At 46.6% G+C, this 21,101-nt stretch overlaps 1 protein-coding gene across 2 annotated transcripts in view; it reads left to right on the forward strand.

Moving 5' to 3' along the window:
* The first annotated feature begins 415 nt into the window (after positions 1-415).
* Positions 416-21,101, forward strand: part of Sh3rf3 (SH3 domain containing ring finger 3) — a 307,314-nt gene continuing 286,628 nt past the window's right edge. For both annotated transcript variants that reach the window (XR_007211826.1, XM_048352504.1), the window contains exon 1: positions 416-1,060. Coding sequence is in view for 1 of the 2 variants with exons in the window: in XM_048352504.1 (XP_048208461.1) it covers positions 500-1,060 (561 nt within the window). In the remaining variant the exon portion in view is untranslated. The remainder of the gene's footprint in view (positions 1,061-21,101) is intronic.

The following is a 21,101-nucleotide window of genomic DNA, read 5'->3' on the forward strand; positions in this document are numbered from 1 at the left end:
GGGAGCGCATGGAGGAGCCGCGGGGGTGGTGCGGCTCGCCGGCAGCGCGGGGGAGCGCGCACCCCGCGCCTCGGCCTCCCCGGGGACCCGGCCGGCCGCTCCCCGCACTGCCCGCGGCGGCCCGCAGCTGCTCGGAGCTCGGGGCCCGCTGAGCGTCGCTCGGGGCCGCCTCTCGGGGGCCCGGGGCGCGGGGCGGACGCGCGGCGGGACAGGTGGAGTGACAGCGGCGGGGGCCGGGCGGGCTCGGGCCGGCCGGAGTTGACTCGCCCGCCCGCTCGCGGAACTCCAGGCCTTGCCACGCAGGCCGGGCGGGCTCGGCGCTTGGCCCCGCGGCGGCCGCTCGGGAGCCCCGGGACTGTGAGCCCCCGGTGAAGGGAGTCGCGGCCGGCGGCGGGGGGGGCGGAACGGTCGGTCTTCATGCCCGCGGCCCCGCGCGGGCCCCGCTGCTCCGCTCGGCGGACTTAGGCAGCCGCGCGCGGCCGGCGCGGGCGCCTCCCCCATGCTGCTCGGAGCGTCCTGGCTGTGCGCGTCCAAGGCGGCCGCCGCGGCGGCGCAGAGCGAGGGGGACGAGGACAGGCCGGGCGAGCGGCGGCGGCGGGGGGCGGCCGAGGCGGCCGGCGAGGATATGGACGAGTCGTCGCTGCTCGATCTGCTGGAGTGCTCCGTGTGCCTGGAGCGTCTGGACACCACGGCCAAGGTGCTGCCGTGCCAGCACACCTTCTGTCGCCGCTGCCTGGAGAGCATCGTGTGCTCCCGCCACGAGCTCCGCTGCCCCGAGTGCCGCATCCTGGTGGGCTGCGGCGTGGACGAGCTGCCCGCCAACATACTGCTCGTGCGCCTGCTGGACGGCATCCGCCAGAGGCCCCGCGCCGGCACCAGCCCCGGCGGCAGCCCTCCCGCGCGCCCCGGCCCCGGTGCTGCGTGCCCCGGGCTCGCGGGCGGCGCGGGCGGCGCGGCGGGCAGCGCCCCCGGGTCCCCGGTCTTCCTGCCCGCCGCGGTGGGGAGCGCCACCTCCAGCCTGTGCGAACTGGCCACCCACCGGAGCGTGCCTGCGGCCAAGGTAGGGATCTGCCCCACGTGTGTGTGGGGTGAGTGCGGGTGGGCACGTGGCGGGGGTGGGTGGGAGGCACAGCCACGAGGAGCGGCCCAGACCAGGGCGAGCCTCAGGCTGGCCCACTTGTCCGTTGGGCTGCTTCTTTTTTCTAACTTTGTTTTTTTCCTCCAGGAACTCGGTGCCAATTACTCTTATTAAGTTCCAGTGTGCCAACTCTTGGGGACACATCTCGTGGCAATCTCTGAGCCCCCCCCCCCCATCCCACCCCCAACCTGGCCTTACTTTTCTTACTGTGCCAACCCCTCACCCCATGTAGGTCCATCCTCTCCCCTGAGTTTCTCTCCCAGCATCTCCGCTCAGTGGTGTGTGTCTGGTCCCCTGGCACCCCCAGACCTGTTCAGATGTCAGTCAGTACCCCATCTTCTCTCAGAACAGACGCTTCTACTCCCAGCTCCCCTATTTGGGTCTGGTCTCCCTGACTTTGCATCACCCTTCCAACTCCCCAGAAACAGTCCTATTTCCCTGGGCCCTCAGACCCTTCCTGCGTGTCCTGTCTGTTCTCCTGGAGGCAAGGCACTGTTTTCCTGGTCCTCATCGTTGCCAGGGAGCCTTAGCCTCTGGCTGCATATCTAGGAAGGAGAGAGGAGAGGATGACAGACCCGGTGTGGCAGAGTACAGGAGGGAGAGAGTTAACCCGGACGTCTCCAGAGCACTTGGACTCACCCCTTAGCTTGGATTTGGCAGTTCTGGTCACCGAGCCTTGTTTCTTGGGCTCTTAGGGTTGCATTTTCAGGGGACCATTTTTTTTTAAACTTTATCATTATTATTATTGTGCAAATACACTGTACCGCCTTCGTTGCTTCCGTTTTGGTTGAAAAGAAGACTTTTATCTAGAAGGCTCCTGTGACTTGTTTTCAAAAATGTCTTCTTCCATTGCCATTGTCCACCCTTTGCTGCCTTGGGAGCTACAATTGGGGACTAGGGTAGGCCACAGATGCTCGTTGGAGTGGGGCAGCAAGCACTTGTAGTTTGTACTGTCTTTAAATTGAAAAAATAAAGGACACTTAAAGGTTAAAAAGGACATTAATGATTTAATGGAATTGTTTCTTTTAGGAAACACAGCGGTATTCCTGTACTTTTGACCATTTAAGGAGTTGGTGGGACATAGTCCCTTTTAATACGTGTAATCCTGAAGTGTGTTGGGAAACTTCTAGTGCTGCAACATTGCCAGGGTTAGAAATTGATTGCCTGGCTTGAGTTAAATGCCATGCTCTGCTGAATTGGGGTTTTCTAGGGATCAGCAAGAATGGACAGTCAAGGAAAGTCAAGAAATATTCCTACTTGGGGTCACTGCAGAAGAGGAATTTTTTTCCTTGGGTTTAAATTGTGATTAAAAACAGCTAAACACTCCAGTTAGAGATTTGCAAGATTTTCCATCCTGCCCTTGCTGTTTTTGATTGAAGGTATTATAATTAAATATTTTTTATTTGCAAAATAAGCAGGTTACCCCCTTCCTGCTTCAATAATTACATGATTTTAGGAACTATGCTTCTGGGTAAGTGCTGGGACATTTTGGTGGCTGTATTTACAGATGTCCTCTCAGTTTGTCTTGGGGAATTGTGTTTAGAGGTTAGGAAGTAACTTCTGAAATTTGAAAGGCACAGCCTTAGGGCACTTCTGGAATTCCATGGCATTCATAGCATTCTTTAGGACTTGTCAAAGGGGTGGAAATTGTTTAATTTTAGTAATGGTGCTTAATAACAGGGAATTGATGCTTGGTGACTAGATTTGAGACTGGTTGATTTTCTGTATGGCCAAGACAAACTGTTTGTGACTGGGGCTTTTAGGAACTTTAAAATCCTCCCCCCCCCTTTTCTCTCTCCCTCTCTCCCCCCCTCACTCCCTCCCCCTCTCCCTCCCTCCCTCCATCCCTCCCTCCCTCCCTCCCTTCCTACCTTCCTTCCTTCCTCCTTCCTTCCTATAGGATTTAGGCCTTCCACTTGAACCACACCATCAGCTGCTTTTTGTCTTGGTTATTTTCTAAATAGGATCTTGCTTTATGTCTGATGGGCCTGTGTGAGTCTGGGGAGTAATCCTACTTGTGCTTCCCCATGGCTATGGATATGATAGCACATACCACAATACCCAGATGTTGTGCTTCCCCATAGCTGGCATAACAGGTGTGTTACCACCATGCCCAGCCATTGGTTGAGATGGATACCCCTGAACCTTTTTTTTGTTGTTGTTTTTGCTTAGGCTTCAGTCCCTTGTGCTCTGCCTACCAAGTAACTAGGTAGTTGGTCTTGCTCACATTTGCTTTCTTTTTATCGTGCCCACTTGAGTGCAGGGCTTTCTGCACAGCTCATCTCCAAGGGACTAAGTTTGGGTTTGGGGAAGAGTCTGAATGAAATCAAGTGCTGTATTTGATTATTTTCAGATGAATGAATAGTGAAGGTGGAAACTATATGTAGTGTTTTAATCATGGATTAGTTCCAGGAATCATCTAGGTCAACTGGGAGTCCCCAAAGCTATACCTACATTACTGTTCTGGGTAATGGCATTAGGCCCTGATGTATACTCCAAGGGGCCAGGCATGGGGAGGGGGAAGGGAAAGGGAAAGGGCTTGAAATAGAGGTTTCTGTTTATCTGCTTATGAACTTACTAGGCAAAGACTTGAGCTAAAAGTTTCTCCCAAATAGGTCTTCGGTTATTCTGCTGTCCATTGGAATTGCACTGATACCTCCTGATTGCAGAGTGTTGCTTCATGTTAATAGATGGACATTCATTCCATCATTTAGCAAACACCAAATATAACCCAATAGCAGATTGCTATAAATATGACAGTTCCCTATTTTCACAGTTAGAAGCTCATCAGATCGTCTTTGGAAATAACTGCCATTTGTAAACTCTTTTAGGTATGTAGATAAGTATCTGCTTAGCTGTTCACTGTACTAAGTCTTTGGTAACCAGATATTGGATGGCATCATGTATGGAATGTAGTAAGCTCTGTTGCACTTGTAGTTCATGAAGTTATTTTTTTTTAGTCTTCAATTGCATCTTTTTCATCCAGGCCTTGGTTATCTGTCACCAGCCTACTTATGGACTCCTCTACTCTGGTTAGCAGAGCTTTAGTTTTCATCTGAGCCACTTGGCATGAGGCCATTTTTGGAAACAATTAAAGATTTTATCCCAATTACAAGTACACATTGCCTAATGCTGTTACTGTGACTCTCGCCATTGTCTCTTGGTGAATACAGTACGTGTAGCTTCTTGAAATGATCTTAAAAATTCCTGTTCTCGTCAACTGTTGAATTTGCTCATGTATATTAGATTTTTCAGGCTAATTTTTGTTTACTGTCTTGACATGCTGTAATGGGGTCCCTTCAACACTCCACACCGGCCCTGACTGAATTGTTTCAGGCAGTGCCTTCTAGTACTGTGGATGGACCTCAGTGGTTGCACACTTGCCTAATGAACATGTGGTCATGGGTTCCATCCCCAGGACTTTCAGACACAGCAGGAAGCATTTTGTGCTGTCAAATTTAGTAATTAAAGGGTTGCTTTTAATATGAGAAATTTACTAAGGACCCAAATATAAGACAGTTCTCTTGGGGGAACAGAGTTGTATTCTTTTTGACTATTCCTTGCCTTACATTTGGACATACACTGATCTGGAGTTCTAGTTATGGAGCTGACAAAGGGGGTGGGAAAAGAAAACCCTACTGATTCTCAGGAGCCCCTGGCTGGTGTGAGTCCAGTTAAAGTGGAGGATTTCAGAGAAAATATATTTTCAAATTATAGGACTCAGAAAAGCTTGGGTGCCTTTAATAATATAAAGGTAGGCAGTGAAACACAATTAGTTTGTCTGTATTGTACGTTTTTATCCTCTAACAGTGCTGGGGAATGAACCCAGGGCTTTACAAATGGTAGGCAAAAGCTGTACCACTGACCTATGTATTTAGTCCAGGGTTGTGTATCTTTTTTATTTTTTGGTGATACTGAAGCTTGAACTCTGGTTCTTGCTCTTGTTAGGTAGACACTATACTACTTGAGCCAAGCTTCCATCCCTTTTCGTTTCAATTATGTATCAGGTAAGGTCTCACACTTTTGCTGGGGACCAGCCTCAGGCTATTTTCCTCTCAATGGTCTCCCATGTAGCTGGGAAGACAGAGGTGAGCACCGTGCTCATTGAGTCCATGCTTGGTTTAGATAAGATCTTATTAAATTTTTGTTGAGTTGGCCTTGAACCTTGAGCCTTTTGATCTCTGCATCTGTAGTAACAGATTACAGGTGTGATCACAATGTGTTGTGTATCTTGAAGTGTTGTGTAAAGTATTGTGTGACACATTTAAGTTGGACTCATATGAAAAATCTCTTCTGCATCAAACAGTATCTCAAACAGTATGTCTGGGACCTGATAGTGGTAAAAGTAAAAGAAATCGGAGAAACATAAAAATTATACATGTTAAGTATTTCATTATATGAACACACCTTTCATCATTTTTTGGATGCAGTACTGAGGATTTTTCTTAGAGTTCCAAATGGTCTATCTAGCTTAAGCTACCAGCACCCACTTGCCATTTTCTACTTTTCTTTCAGACTTCCTTTCTTCCTTCCTTCTTCCTTTCTCCCTCCTTCCTTCCTTCCTTCCTTCCTTCCTTCCTTCCTTCCTTCCTTCCTTCCTTCCTTCCTTCCTTCCTTCCTCTTTCTCTCTTTCTTTTTTTTTTTTAACTAAGTGGAGTGAGAACTCAGAGACTACCAAAGATTCTCAATGGCTTCAAGATTTTTAACTAATTCCTCCTCTGCAATGTTTATGTTCTTGTTCATATCCAATGTGGCTAACTTAAAGCACCCTGCCTTTTGTGATTTTCTAAGTAGCTCTCTTGGTATCCAAGGGGCAACTGGTTTTTTGTTTGTCTGTTTTTTTTTTTTTTTTTTTTTGCACTCCACTTCCTTAGTTACACAATACTTAATCAAAGCTTTTTTTTTTTTTTTTTTTTAAACATTACAAGTACAACTTGCATCAACATGGTTAGGAATAAGGAGGCAGGTTTCTGGTAAGTGCGGGCTTCTGGGTGCTGTAGCCCACAGCTTTTCATGTGGTTTCTTAGGCTGCCTTACAGTCAGTGGGATACTGGAATATGCCAGCAGCCAGCTAGCTAGAGGCTGGGGCAGATGGCACCTATGATGTTTGGAAACCAGTCAGTCTGTTCTCTGGTCATTGGCACTTGACAATCTTCTGCTTGACAGTTGCCTTTTAATCTCAGCTGAATAAATGCCATAGGCCTGGGCACTTAGGCACCCGTGGCCTTTAGAAGAATTTACAACAATCCTGAGAGGTGACTGGTACAGAAACGATTTTGAGGCCCAGGAGACTGACAAGTAGGCAGGTCTGAGAGCAAGGATGTGTCCTCCAACTTCATTCCTCTGCCTGTCTGTTTTGTAGGGCCGTATGGTTGTAACACTGCTGTGCTGTGGTCTTGGATGTAATCAGGACTCCTCAAGAAAAAGGCTAGCACATAGGGGCGTGCTTTGATCCTGCAGAGAGCCAGACAGGCCAGCCTATGGAATAGCACACAGTGCTGTGCCAGCCCTGTCCCAATGCAGTCCTTGCCGAAGGTCCTGGGTGTGGAAGCAGTAACCCGGACGTATAACAGTGCTGTATTTCAGCTGGCAGCTGGTAGTGAAATCTAAATTACTACTCGTTGAGCATTTACTGGGTACCATGTGATAGTGTCTACTATAGGATAAGAGCTGAAGCAGTGATTCAAGCATATCTCATCTGGTGTATTCTTCTCTCCTCCTCTCCTCTCCCCTTTCCTTCCCTCTTTTCCTCACCTTTTCTATTTCTCTGTCTCCCTTCCCGTTCCTCCCAAACTCTTCCCTCCTTTCCTTGTTTCCCCCTCTATGTAGCCTAGAATGCCCTGAATTAGTGATCTCTGCCTCATCCTCATGAGTGTAAGGTCCACCCCTGGGAGGGCTTTGTGCCGATGCCCCCACCTGTTTAAGTCTGTGTCCAATACCTGCTTTACCTAGGTAACTGGCACAACTGGAGGCAGTTAAGTCCTCCTTCTCTGAGGCCACATCCAATCCACTTTGCCATACCTCCCATCTTTCCCTATATAATCCGGCTGAACATGAGTCCTAGCTCTCTTTACTTTTCTCTCTTGCTCTCTCTCTTTTTCTCCCTTCTCGCCTGTCTCCCCATGCCTCCATCTTGTATGGGCTGGCAGTTTGCTCTCCTCTCAATAAACAGCTCTGCCTGAACCATGTGGTGGGTTTCCTTTCCTGTGAACCTTACAGTGAGTGCTGGAATTATGGATATGAGCCATTACACACAGCTCATCTGTTCTTTACTACAACTCACTGAGGTAGCTAGTTACATAGTTAGGGAAATAAATGCTTCAGAATTTACTTTGGCTGAGTGGCACATAATTAACGGGCATATAAGTAGGAAGAGAAACCTTGGTCTAAGTACCTGTCTTCATCGTTAGAGGAGTCTTTCTTTCTCTGTGACATACTCGGGCAATTAGTGGTCAGGGTCTCAAACATAAGAAGTACTGGTTTGTACATCTGAGTCACCGTAACCTGACCCACACTTCTGGCTTGAGGCTGCCATCTTGTAAAACCAGGAGCTGCGTAGGAGAGTGTGATGGCCAGGAAATAGTCCTGTACCTGTTGTAGCTTGGGTGTAAGTGGCAGACACCCCGTTCCATGATGTGAGCAGCACATCAGCAGTCCAAGGGGCCAGGCTGGCCAGCGCATTGGTACTATTCTTAGGACCCACAATTTTCTGTCCGTCTGCTCTGCCACTTGGGCTCATCCTCAGCTCCACCCTCTAGATCTTAAGAAGGACAATGTTCTCAGTATTACCTTTCTCCACAACCACACTTTGAAGCAGAGAAAGAATGCATCTTCTTTATTCTCCGAGCAGGTGAGCAAAGCATGGCTCAATCACCTTGACACACATTGGGAGCTGGTCCTGTGTCCTGGCTAGGTCATGGCCCGCTGCAGCAGGGCTGGAATGTTTATCTTCCTCCCCTGTGGTTGAGGCTCAAGACCTCCCTTGGGAGGCCTGTGATGAAGGAAGGGAGGGGAGGAGATTCTGTTGTGGCCAAGGTGTTGTCAGGGGAGGAACAGGAAATCCAGTGCAGGTAATTTTAATCTTGGATGTTTCTCTTCTTTACTGTGCACCCTAGGGCAAGTGGATTTACTTTACTAAGCCTTCTTATCAGTGAATTAAGACCTTTATCTGTATCACTGGCTAAGATCCTCATATGTAGGAGGTGCATACAGATTTGGCAGTCTGGTCAGTTAGCATTACTAATAAGTAAATCTCGAGTCTCTTATAGCAATCAGAAACTGCTCGCAGGGTCCCTGCTAGTAGGTTCATCGCATGTAGAATTCTGTTAACGGTGTATGTGTTGTATGGATGTGTATGTATGTGTGATGATAGCTCTCTCTGTGTGTGTACATGTGTAGTCTGATATCACACTTTCTCTTCTTTAGAATCAGTTGGCCTGTGTTATGAAGAATGGATTACAGAATATTAATGGGCATCTGAGCCAAATGGTCACTGGAGTCTGTTTCATTCACTATTTACTTATTTGTGCCAGAACTGGGGCTTGGACTCAGGTCTTAGGCACTGCCCCTTAGCTTTTTCCAATGTTGGTGCAATACCCCTTGAACCATAGCTCACCTTCTAGACTTTTGGTGATAATCTTGAGGTAAGAGTCTCACAGACTTTTCTGACCGGGCTGGCCTTAAGCCTCAATCTTCAGACCTCAGCCTCCTGAGTAGCTAGGATTACCGGCATGAGCTTGTTCACCTTTACAGGCATTATTATAACAAAAAAGGTCTAAATTATTATCTTCTTTAAGAAAGCAGGAGAGAACGATGTGGTTCTCTTGCTGATCCTCCTACTTTGTGGGCTCTCCAGAGAGTGAGCCGAAGAGCCTACTTCCTTAAGCTGAGGGACACAGTTTATCTACAGCTGCCTGGAATCAGGGTGCTGGGTGTGCTGGAGCCAAGCCAACTTCTGGCCAATTGCTTCTTCATTTTTGGCATTTTGAGCTGCTTGCTGGAGAATGATAAAGTTGGTTCTGAATTATTCAGTTGTTTTTAGTGTGTATTTCAGGTCAACCTGTATTTGATCTCTATCTGTTATAGCTAGCACAATCTTTTTTAAGGTACCATTTTTTTTTTTAGGCATTAACAAGCACTTAGTTAGAAGAAAATGCTCTTTATAGCATCCCTGGAAGAGGCCAAGGTCAGTTTTTATCAGATTTGCCTTGCTTGGGCGATCTTCAGATTTGGTCAATAAGAAATGCACACTTAATGTGTACCTATTGGAATTTCAATTAGCCTTATAAAATTGGGTGTCAAGGATCATATGCATACATGCACACACATATTGACTAAAGTATGGTATACACAAGGGTAGATTGCAGTGCTGTAAACTCCTTGGAAGAACTAACATACAGTTCAACAAAAGGAATACCAGGAAGCTGAAATGCTGTTGAGAGGGGGGAGGTCAAGGGAAGGAAGGCAGCCAAATGGAGAGGGAAAGAGTCCGTGGATGCAGTTATCGTCCTCAGTGTACATATATGAGAATGGAACCAGGTAACTTGAGGGAGAGATGGGGAGAACAGTGGAAGCGGTGACAATGCTCAAGATGCATTGTGCTCATTAACTTACATGCTGAATGAAACCTCTTTCTACAACTACTTAAAAGATAATAGAAAATCAGATGTCAAGAGGAGGGTTTTTGGCAGTGGCGACAGATTTTAAAGGTCCTGCCAGCACACTACAAGATGGGCCTCCCTTTGAACGCTGAGTAATCAAAGATGCATAAAGTATTAGCAGGATTTGGGTTGTATCACAGGTTGTTGCCTCCTGTTCAGTACACTTTGGTCCTTGATGCCATGTGACTGTTAAGAGATATAGCTGCCTTTTGAAAGACCTCGCAGAGAAGAGATGTTTTTCTCGTCCTGCTCCACACGTGTTTACCTTGTTCACTGATACAATGGTTATCTACAAACACAAAGATACCAGGATGTTTGCATTTGTGCTTAATTGGATGTGTGGGTAATGCTCACGCAAATTCATGTGGGCTCAGATGAATTAGTATTCACCGTGGGAGCTCAGGTCAATAGAAGTGGTATGAGAGAATTTAAGATGTGCTTTTCCCTGGAGCAGAGAGCCCGGGGAGCAAAGAGGAAATCCTCAGCCATGGGCAACCCGTGGCTCTCCTCTGTCTCATGGAATTTCCTGTCCTGGCTGGCTTCAAACCATGATCCTCATATCTCAGCCTCCTGAGTAGATAGAATTACAGGTACGAGCCATTGGCACCTAGCTTAATTCTGTTCTTCATCTGTCAACGCCCCCCCCTCCCCCCCGGGCCCCAAGTGCTAGAGATTGAGCCACAGCCTTGTCACATGCTAGACAAGAGCTTTCATCACCACTCTGTTATATCCCACTCCCTGGCAGGACTCCCTGATGAAGAAGGTGGCATTGTTGGGATTTGGGGTGTAGGGGATTTTGCAGTTATTTCCCAGCTATTATTGTTTCTTCTACTGTCATGATAATGTATACACATCTCTGCTTTCGAAGGGTCTTTCATACATCATGGTAGGGAATGGAAAGGGTGGAAAATGTCTCTTCCACAACTGGATGCTTTCTAAGAAACTTGCTGATTTTTTTTGGCTTCTTCCACAGTTTGGCCACGTAGGCACTGCCATTCAGAGTGTCTGTCTACTGCTTTGTCTTCTGCTATGGCCCCCAAGGTGTTGTAATCAGGAGGCAGAAGGACTCCACCGTAGAAGCCAGAACAGTGAACTTAGATATGTTAGGCACATTGTTTGCAGTTTCTTTCAAGTTTTGTTTGTTTTTGTGCCAGTACTGGGGCTTGAACTCAGGGGCCAGGGTACTGTCCCTTAGCTTTTTTTCTTTCAAGGATGGCACTTTACGACTTGTGCCATATCTTCATTTCCATCGCTCTGGTGGTTATCTGGAGACTTTTGTGATCCTCAGATCTCAGCCTCATTGGTAGCAAGGATCACAGACGTGAGCTGGCAATGTCCGGCTCTTCCAAATTTCAGGAGTCATCGTTCAGCATTGAGAGCTTCTTAGGTGAAATTTACTTGGGTTGATCATTTAGGAGCTCAGATTTCAGGAGTCATCTTTCAGCATTGAGAGCATCTTAGGTGAAATTTACTTGGGTTGATCATTTAGGAACTCAGCTACATTAATGGAAGATATATATATATATATATTTTTTTTCATTAGGATGAGTCTAGACATTATCTAGAAGCTGAGTGGAATTTAGGCATATTTGCTAGAAATGGTTGGAGTTTAGAAACTCTCATCAGACATTGTTAGCTATGAATCAGTGGTTGCTTTTGCTTTCAAAGTTGAATCCTTTGCACCTTTTTCTTCCATTGTTACCGTTTGATTAGGAAGGTAAGAAAAAAGTCCTCCCCCACAGGGTGACTGAATGTAAGGAATGATCCGAAAGGGCCCTGGGAAGTCACTTTGAGGTACATATCATTCTTCTCAAGATTTTATATGCGTAAGCACCTCTGCTTGATGAGTGAAATTTGAATGTAATTTGTGAAGCAGATACAAATATTTTTTTTCTCATATCAAAATTTACAAAAGAGCACGTAGGGATAAGGTGGTGTTCCAGTTTTGTGTACAGAAAAATCAAAGCCTGTGCTTTGAGCTGTTTTCTAATTAAGTTTGGTGCTCTGATTGCTGCCAGGTAGCCAGCAAATTCTGTGAACTGTTCAGGATTTATTGTGCCACCCTGAATTGGTTCTTTAGAGTGGGGTCAATGCATAGTTCCTGAGCAGGCTGTGTTGTAAACTCACTCTAGCTCCCTTTTTCTCCCTCCTGTCACAGTGGGGAAACTTGCCCACTTGTCCTTTAGATGGGTATGCATGCCCACTGCCACGAAGAACCTTCCAGAGTGAGTGGTGGCCTTGGAGCTGGAGCTGGAGAGCTGTTACCATGGCCTTGTCCGACAGCTGCTCTTGAAGTGTGGCCCACAATTTGTGAGGCTAATAATTTATTCAGGCCACACATACCTCAGTGCTCACCAGGAAATACTGGAGTTTCAAGCACTTTGTTAGGCACTGAGATAGAGATGGGTCGAAAACCCAGAAATGATCCTGGCCTTCTTGGAGTTTTGAGATAGTTATAGTTGTAGTCTAAATGAACCCCTATATTTATTATTTAGGGATCAACCTTTGGGGTCTTTATTGCTTTATGAGCATATACCAAGTTCTACATGAGTTAGAAATTGTAACCTCTCTTCCTTTGTCAAACAGGTAAAGGTACTGGGAAAGCCTCATGCCCTTGTGAAAGGTGATGATTACTGAATACCCTGAATGCATCAGGCACATGGTCTGTGCTTCACTAGTGTCCCTTTAGCAAAGAGACGCAATGAGATTGTCCCTTTTTCTGCCCAGTTTATGATACCTGGAGGCCACTAGCGGTAATTATTTTGACCAAGTTTTGATCTGAACATGGGCAGATGCACCATGTTCATACTCCCGAGAAAAAAGAGCAGTGAGTTCTTTTCCCCCAAGTCTTTCCATTTCCTCACCAATGGGGCCGCATCATTCTTTCTACAGGGTCTAGGGGGGCAGTACCACCAGCGCTTGATTGCAAAGTGCATCACAAGGCAGATGGAGGCTGTTTGTCCCCCATGATACTGCTCTAAAGCAAAGGAGTGCGTAGTCCATGGCTCACACCTGTAATCCGAGCCACTCAGAAGGCCAAGATCTGAGGATCGTAATTTGAAGCCAGCTTGGGGCAGGAAATTTGGTGAGATCCCTATCTCCAGTTAACCACTGAAAAGCCAGAAGTGGAGCTGTGGCTCAAGTGTGCTCATCTTTAGTGGAAAAGCTAAGAGACAATGTCTAGGCCATGAGTTCAAGTCCCAATATGACACAAATAAAGAAACGGTTTATTAACCAGAGGGCAGGGGAACATGAAATATCAAACGGGGCCCTCTTCACTCAAATGAAAATGCTGAGGGGAAAGGTTCTCTCTTTTTTCCCCTAGGCAGACTTCCTCCCTGCTGGCCACTGTCCCCTCCAGCTCAGTCACCCCTGCATCTTTTCTAAAGGCACCGGAAGGCTGGTCCTTGATATACCGGTTTTCCTGGTAATACCTCCATGGTGGGATGAGAACCCCTTTCTTATCTAACTCCAGGCTGCCAACCTGGGTTGTGATGAACTGGACTTAAAATACCCACAGTGGGTTTGGGTGCTGGTGGCGCACACCTGTGATCCTAGCTACTCAGGAGGCTGAGATCTGAGGATAGCAGTTCAAGGCATCCCCGGCAGGAAAGCCCATGTGACTCTTATCTCCAATTAACCACCAGAAAACTGGAAGCGGGTGGAGCTGTGGCTCAAAGTGCTAGAGCACTAGCCTTGAGCACAAAAGCTCAGGGACAGCTTCCAGATCCTAAGTTCAAGCCTCTGGACCAACACACACACAAAAATATCCACAGTCAGACCCCCTTGGATGGCATCTAGTGGGCAAGGACAGTGAGGAAGTAGGTACCATGCAGGGACCCATCCTCTGTGACCAGTTGCCAGGCAACTTCATTTAAGGGAGATGATATTGGGAACAACCCAACTCATCAACCCTCCCTGAGGCTCTTTTCTTTTGTCTCTTCTGTGCAGTGTCTGGCTGTTGGTACTGTTCTTTCTTCTCCCTTCTGTGGTCTGCGTGTTTCCTGACAATTACTGCTTTGTTGCCTTTTTAAAGTTGGCAGTATCTGGCTTCCCAGGGGCGACAGTTAATCTACCTCAGTCCCTCTTCCTCTGTGTTCTCAGAGAGGAGTAGAGCTCAGCCACGCACTTCAGCCTTGTTCTCTACCACATTAAGATGGAGGGGTGGGGATGGGGGGAGGAGCCCTACGTGATCCTTAGTCTCAAGTGCCCAGGGTGGTCATGGGCAGCCATGAGTCCTGTGGCTGCCAAGACCATGGGTCTTCCAGCTGGCAGGCTCCTTCCAGGTGCCAACGAAGCTTTGTATTTCTCTGTCACGAAGTCAGATGTGGGTTTATAGTGCAAATTCGGGGTACGACAAGGGATGCTTGGGGATCATGGTGAATCTTGAGAGAAGACTGCTTCACATTAGCATCTCCATGGAGGAAGAGAGATATTCATTTGAGAGGTCCAGGGAGATAATCTACTGATGGCATCTTTAGTGGATAGGACCAGGACAGAGCAGGAGAGGATTAGGGGTATGTTCAGCCTGGGCAGGGGATCCTTGTCTGTTATGCTTTTGTTTTCTTGGTATCCAAGTGGCCACCTTCTAGGCTCTTCCAAGTATATTTAGTGGGCTGGCCACCGCTCCTCTACAGCCTGTACAAATGGCACAAACCTTTGGTGCACTTCCTCCAACCTTGTCCTCTACCTCCTCAGCCCACCAGGTCTCCTTTCTCTTGAGTCTCAGTGTCCCATGGTCTTTCCAGCTGCTTCCTAGACAAGGCTGGTTCTTACGGTCCTCGCCGGCAGGAGCTGTATGGCTTCTGGTACTTTCTGAGGGGGTTTCCTTGTCTTTGAGACTTGGTGAACTATCTGTTCCTATTTCTTCAGCAGCTATTCTGTCTCCCCACCAATCCCTCTCCAATGTGGTTTGTCTCAAGAACAAATGTTTATTTGTTGTCTTGTATTTTCTTCTTAAAAATTCAAATGTGGGTCATGGCTGCAGCCTAGTTGTATTTGCCTCGTCTGTACAAGGCCCTAGGCTTGATCCTACCTTACCCCTCACATTTACATATATGTTTTGTTCTATCCAGAATGTGCTTCCCCTGATTTTATTTTTAATTAATTATTTAATCCTCAGGTCTTTGCCCCTTGAGCAGTAGGATTACAGGCATGAGCCATTGGTGTTTGGTCCTTCCTCTGCTTTTAGTATATGTTTAGACTCAGAATCAGATACATGTCCTATGACTTCTCCTACCTGGGCCCTCCTAGTCCCCTCCTAAGTACCCCAGCTCATTGGCATAGCGTCTGAGATTGAGTCTGCTACAGTCCCACAGTGAAGACAGGCCATTGCCTGGGCTTGAAGGCTCACCGTGAGCCAGGGAGTCTGTGTTGTGAGTGCTCACTCAGTTCTCTGTGGGAAGAACAGCTCCAGAGGGACATGTTTCTGGGCTCTACTTTCTAGAGTTTCTTGATGGGTTCAGCTGGGTGAAACCTGAGTGGAGCATGGTTCTGCCCAGCTTTCTTTACCTTACTCTATTACATTCTTACCTGACACAGAGTAGTAATTGTACCCATTTATGGAATACATTGTGATGTTCTGGTACATCATGTAAATGGTCAAATTGGGGTAAGAAGCAAATTTGTTACCTTCAATATTTGTGTGTGTGCAACATCCATGTACCACACTAGTACTGGGGCTAGAACTTAGGGCTTGGGTGCTGTCCCTTAGCTTTTGCACTTACAGCTGATGCTCTACCACTTGAGCCACAACCCCATGTCTGACTCTTCGGTAGTTAATTGTCTGGGCTGGCTTTGCACCACAATCCTCAGATCTCAGCTTCCTGACTAGCTTACAGGTATGGGCCACTGGTGCCTGGCTATTTATAATTTCTTTATGTGAAAAACATTAAAAAGCGTGTAGCTATTTTGAAATATAGAAATGCACTACTATCATTAAATATAATCACCCTCTGTGCAACAGAACACTCGAAATTATTCCTTCTATCTAACTAACTTTGCATCTAGGGCTGGGGATATGGCCTAGTGGCAAGAGTGCTTGCCTCGTATACATGAGGCCCTGGGTTCGATTCCCCAGTACCACATATACAGAAAATGGCCAGAAGTGGCACTGTGGCTCAAGTGGCAGAGTGCTAGCCTTGAGCAAGAAGAAGCCAGGGACAGTGCTCAGGCCCTGAGTCCAAGGCCCAGGACTGGCAAAAAACAAAAAAACAAAACAAAAAAAAAAACTTTGCATCTATTAACCAACTCTCTGTATTTCCCTGCATTCATTCCCAGCCTGTAATAACCAACCATCACTCAATTATCAATTTCTATGAGATTAGCTTTTGTAGATTCCACATATGAATAAGATCATATATTGTGTGCTTGGCTTATTTCATTTTAATGTTAATATGCATGTTGTCCCAAGTGACAGGATTTTGGTCCTTTCTTATGACTGAATCATTATTCCATATGTCAATATGCCACATTTTCTTTATCCATTCATAAGTTGATGGATACTGAGATTGATTATCTTGGCCATTTGTGAATAGTGTTGCAATAAACTTGTGAGTGCATGTCTCTTCCACATATTGATTTCATTTCCTTTGGATTTGTACCCAGGGGTGGAATGGCCAGCATTGTGCATATGATTCAGTCATGTGCAGGACATTTGTATTTTTAGTTCTTTTTTTTTTTTTTAAAGAAACTCCATTTACTATTTCTCATAGTGGCTGCACTAACTCACATTTCCACCAACAATATGTAAGAGTTCTTGTTCGTACATAGTCTCACTAGAGTTTTGTTTCTTCTGATTTTTTGGTAATAGCTATTCTGACTGGGGTGAGGTAATGTTTTGTGGTGATTTTGGTGGTTAGTGATATTGAATATCTAGGACTTTTTTTTTTTTTTGGTTGTTGTTGTTAGCCTTTCCTTTCAGAGAACCTGGACAGTTGTGAAGGAAGTGCTGTCATTTTGTAAGTAGATGTGCAGAGAGGTTGCTGTCATGGGGGAATGTGTTACTCTTATTTGTGTGTGTGCCATTATTGAGGCTTGAGCTCAGGGCCTGGGCACTATACCTTAGTTTTTATATTCAAGTCTGGTGCTCTGCCACTTGAGCCACAGCTATACTTCCAGCTTTTTGCTGGTTTATTGGAGGCAAGAGTCTCATGGACTTTCCTATCCAAGCTGGCTTTGAACTGCTGTCCTCAGATTTTAGCTTCCTGAGTAGCTAGGATTACACGTGCCAGCCACGGATGCTTGGCAGACATGTTCACTCTTTAAACTTAAATGGGAAACATTCTGTCAGCTAGAGAAATGTTCAAGGATGGCCTGGCTTCAGGATGACAATTACAGTGTCGACAGGGGCAGTGTGGAGACACTTGAATGTTCAAAACTTGAATCTGGCATTCCGGCTGCTTGAGAAGGGCCCTGCATAGGATGCAAACCTCTGGGGTACTGGTGTTCTTGGGGGAGACCTGAGGCACAAAGAGCCTCAGGGCAGAAGCATACCAGATGGCCTAGGCAGCATCTGGAGAATATGTTTTATGTTAATGCTTGTGTTTGTTTTAATGGTCTCTTTTTATTTTGAGGGATGCCTTTTGAAAGTCATAGCAGTTGTACCGTTTGACTAAGAAAAATGCTTAAATAAAAGGGAATCCTTTAAAGATATGAAACAAATACTGTGAAGATGAGACATGAATGACTAAGGTTTGGATAAAGACTACCTGAAGTCGCAAAGAAGTCAGAGCCCTGAATAAATACTGTGTGTACATGTTACTGCAGTGGTTATCCCAGTAGCTAAGACAGGGAATCAGTCCACGTGTCTACCTGGGAGTAGGGAAATGGTAGCATGTATGCAATGTAATCGTGTCTGCCTTAACAAAGAGGAAAGTGTGCCGTGTGTAACAGCATGGATGAGCCACCTAGGGACATAACGCTAAAGGAAGTAGGTCAGACAAAGAAAGACAGATACTGCCCTCTCTCTTGCTTGTGGAATCCAAAGAAGTCAAACACAGGCAGAGAGAAGAGCTGTGGTTACCAGGGGCTAAAGGGTGATGGATTGGAAAGATGTAGCTAAAGAGTAGAAACTTTCAACTCTAAGATGAGTAAGTCCTGGAGATCGCATGTATAGCCTGGTTATTAAAATTAACAGTAACATACCATGCACTTGAAATTTGCTGTAAAGGCACATCTTAATATTTTCACCACATACAACCAGAAAAATTATGTGAGGCGATGGATGTGGTAACTGTCTTGATTGTGGTAATAGTTTCACAATACCATCATGTTTTATATCTTAAATATATCCAGTTTTTATTGTCAATTACACTTTAGTACAGCTGGGGAAAAATACATAATGTGGAAAGCTATTTTTAAAAACCCACAAAACTGCCTTATGTCATAGCTAGCAGACTTCATTTTCCCATTGCATCTTCCCATTTGTCTTCTAACTCCTGTTTCCTTCCTGTTATAAATGCTGACACCTGGGCTCTACATGTGCTGAGTTTTTTGTTTTTTTTTCTTCCAGATTTGCTGAGAGCTGGGTCATGTCATTGGGAGAAATAAGGGCAGCATTTCATGTTTAGAAGCCAGTGTTTGAAAATTTACTGTTTTAATTTTTTTAAACTCCAACAACAAGGGTGAGAAAGGTAGCCTTTTAGATTTGGTTAGAGATGAAACAGGGCAAGATGGATTAAGAGAGATTTGGGTCCCCATGACCTTATGTGTACTGAGCTGGCTCTAGCCTGCCTCCGCGGTGCCATCTGCAGTTCCTGTTACCACACCTGAGCCAGAGCACACCTGCCCGTATGGCTGAGTTTGAATGACTCAGGTGCCTGTTTAGAATCCGAACCACAGAGGAACATGGCCAAGACAGGTCTAGCCTAAACTTTTTCTCCTCAGAATTGGGGTGTTTGAGGTTGACCCAGGTAGACCCCGAAGAACTGTGGAGTGGGCCTCAGGTAGAGGGCCCCACATTTTGGTTCCTAAATCCAACAGGTAAAGTACAAGGTAGTCAGGGAGCTCCAGGTCACGTGAGGCCCCTTACAGATCAGAACCGAGTGCGGAGGGCTCGGTGGATGCTGGTGTCGGAGAGTTTTTCCTTAGTGGCTCAGTTTATGTCCTCAAGTTCTACCAGCCTTTTCTCTTGACAGGGATAGTGGATGCCTTCCTTTCTATCTTCTGAGAGTACACCATGCCCGGACCCCATGTCCTGGTGGGCCCTTCCTCAGTACACCCATCCTAGCTGACTGGTGCTGATGACTAGGCCATTGCCCTCAAATGTTGTTTGGTTGTCCCTGGCCCTCTTCGCTCTTCATTAGTGCCTGGCATGAGGCTCCACAGTCCTGTTCTACCTGCCACACCGCCCCAGGAAACCTGGCCGCTCTGACATTCCCACACCATGCTGTTGCCTCCCCTCTGCCTGCCTTTTGTGAGCCCCGCTCTAGATAAGCCATTGGATTAGGCAGTGAGGCCCTCTGTGCTTATGTGTCCTTATAGGCAGGTGGGGTCCTAAGAAAGCATTCGGCTTCTGAGGTGCCATGTGGCAGAGGTAGCTCATTGGTGAAAAGAGACGAGAAAACAATGGCAGGGGAGCAAGAATGTGGACTGTTGGTACAGTGTGAGCTATTGTTATGATTGATGTTCTGAAGGCTGAAGGTTTCCCCTCTTTGTCACCCTCTTTGTCACCTGAGTCATTTGAGTTCCTGGAGGTGCAGGTGCTCTGTCTCCACCGTCCTTACCCTGGTTTTATCTTCTGCTGTGGTGGAGGCCTCTGCCACTGCCAGGGTGTGCTCACATCTGTCTTAAGCAGGCTGCCCAAATATGCCTTCTCTGGCCAAGATCTCTGCATTAATATGGCTCACACGGTGTTACTCTCTAGCTGCAGACTTCTCACCGGAACACTAAAACTTGGAAAGAGCTCAGTTGGCTCCCAGCTGCACCTCCGCCATTTTCCTCCGGTCCACTTCTATTACTACTGTTCTTGAACCTTAATTTTCTTCCTCTTTCCCTTCCTACTTTTCGTCCATCCTTCCTTTCATGCCAATGCTGGGACTTGAACTCAGAGCCTTAGAGCCATCCCTTAGCTTTTTTTGCTCAATATTGGTGCTCTACCATTTGAGCCACAGCTCCACTTCTGGCTTTTCTGCTGGTTAATTGGAGATCAGAGTCTCGTGGACTTTATTGGCCAGGTTGGTTTTGAGCTATGATCCTTAGAACTCAGCCGCCTGAGTGGCTAAGATTATAGGCCTTAACCACCAGCCACTGGGAAGCACCTTAGTTTTCCATAATGATGATTAGAATGGACCAACTCTAGTAACGGCTGTTATGGTTGGACTCATGTTTATTGGACACTTTGCTCTGGCCGCTCTTAGAATAGATCAGGAGTCAGGCAAAGGGCATGAGTCCAGTCTCTTTGGTCCCAAGAGAGATTGTTCCCCCAAAGTAGGCAGGATCTCAAGTGAAAATAAAGAGAGTAATGTCACTGGTAAGCACTGTTGGCCTATTTGTGTTGAGTGTTTGCATCGGTTCTGTGCCAAGAGGCTTCCAATGCGTGGTAAGCCACGTGCCACACAAATGTCCAGTGACATAAGAAAGAGCCAGTTGTTTCCTTGCTGTTTAGCACCCAGGAAACCTGCTGCTGGAGACACACAGGGCTCAGCCACCCCTTTACTACCTCCCTTAGCTTGAGGCAGCTACATGAGCTGATTCCCCCAACAAAATCAACGAGGACCCCAGGGAAAGGTGTGTGTGGCCTTCATTGTGACCTTGCAAGGTCTACATCTTACTATCTTTTTTTTTTTTTTGGCCAGTCCTGGGCCTTGGACTCCGGGCCTGAGCACTGTCCCTGGCTTCTTCCCGCTCAAGGCTAGCACTCCGCCACTTGAGCCACAGCGCCGCTTCTGGCCGTTTTCTGTATATGTGGTGCTGGGGAATCGAACCTAGGGCCTCGTGTATCCGAGGCAGGCACTCTTGCCACTAGGCTATATCCCCAGCCCCACCTTAATATCTTTTTAAACTCAGTGTTTTACACTTGTTCGGTTAATGCTCTACCACATGAACAACACTTGACCCTTCAATCCTTTTGTTTTTATTTTTGAGATAATCTTGCTACTACCTTGGCGTGGGTTGGCCTGGTACTTAAAAAGAATCTGCTTCTATGGACCAATAGGTAGGTTTACAGGTGTGTGCCACTAGGCCCAGTTTTTGCTCTCTCTCTCTCTCTCTCTCTCTCTCTCTCTCTCTCTCTCTCTTTCTCTGCAATTCTTCCTTCCCCACATTATGGGTATCTTTTTATCTACTACCCTTCTCTTCTCTCT

The sequence above is a fragment of the Perognathus longimembris genome, chromosome 8 (assembly GCF_023159225.1).
Source record: "Perognathus longimembris pacificus isolate PPM17 chromosome 8, ASM2315922v1, whole genome shotgun sequence".
NCBI classification, from domain to species: Eukaryota; Metazoa; Chordata; class Mammalia; order Rodentia; family Heteromyidae; genus Perognathus; species Perognathus longimembris.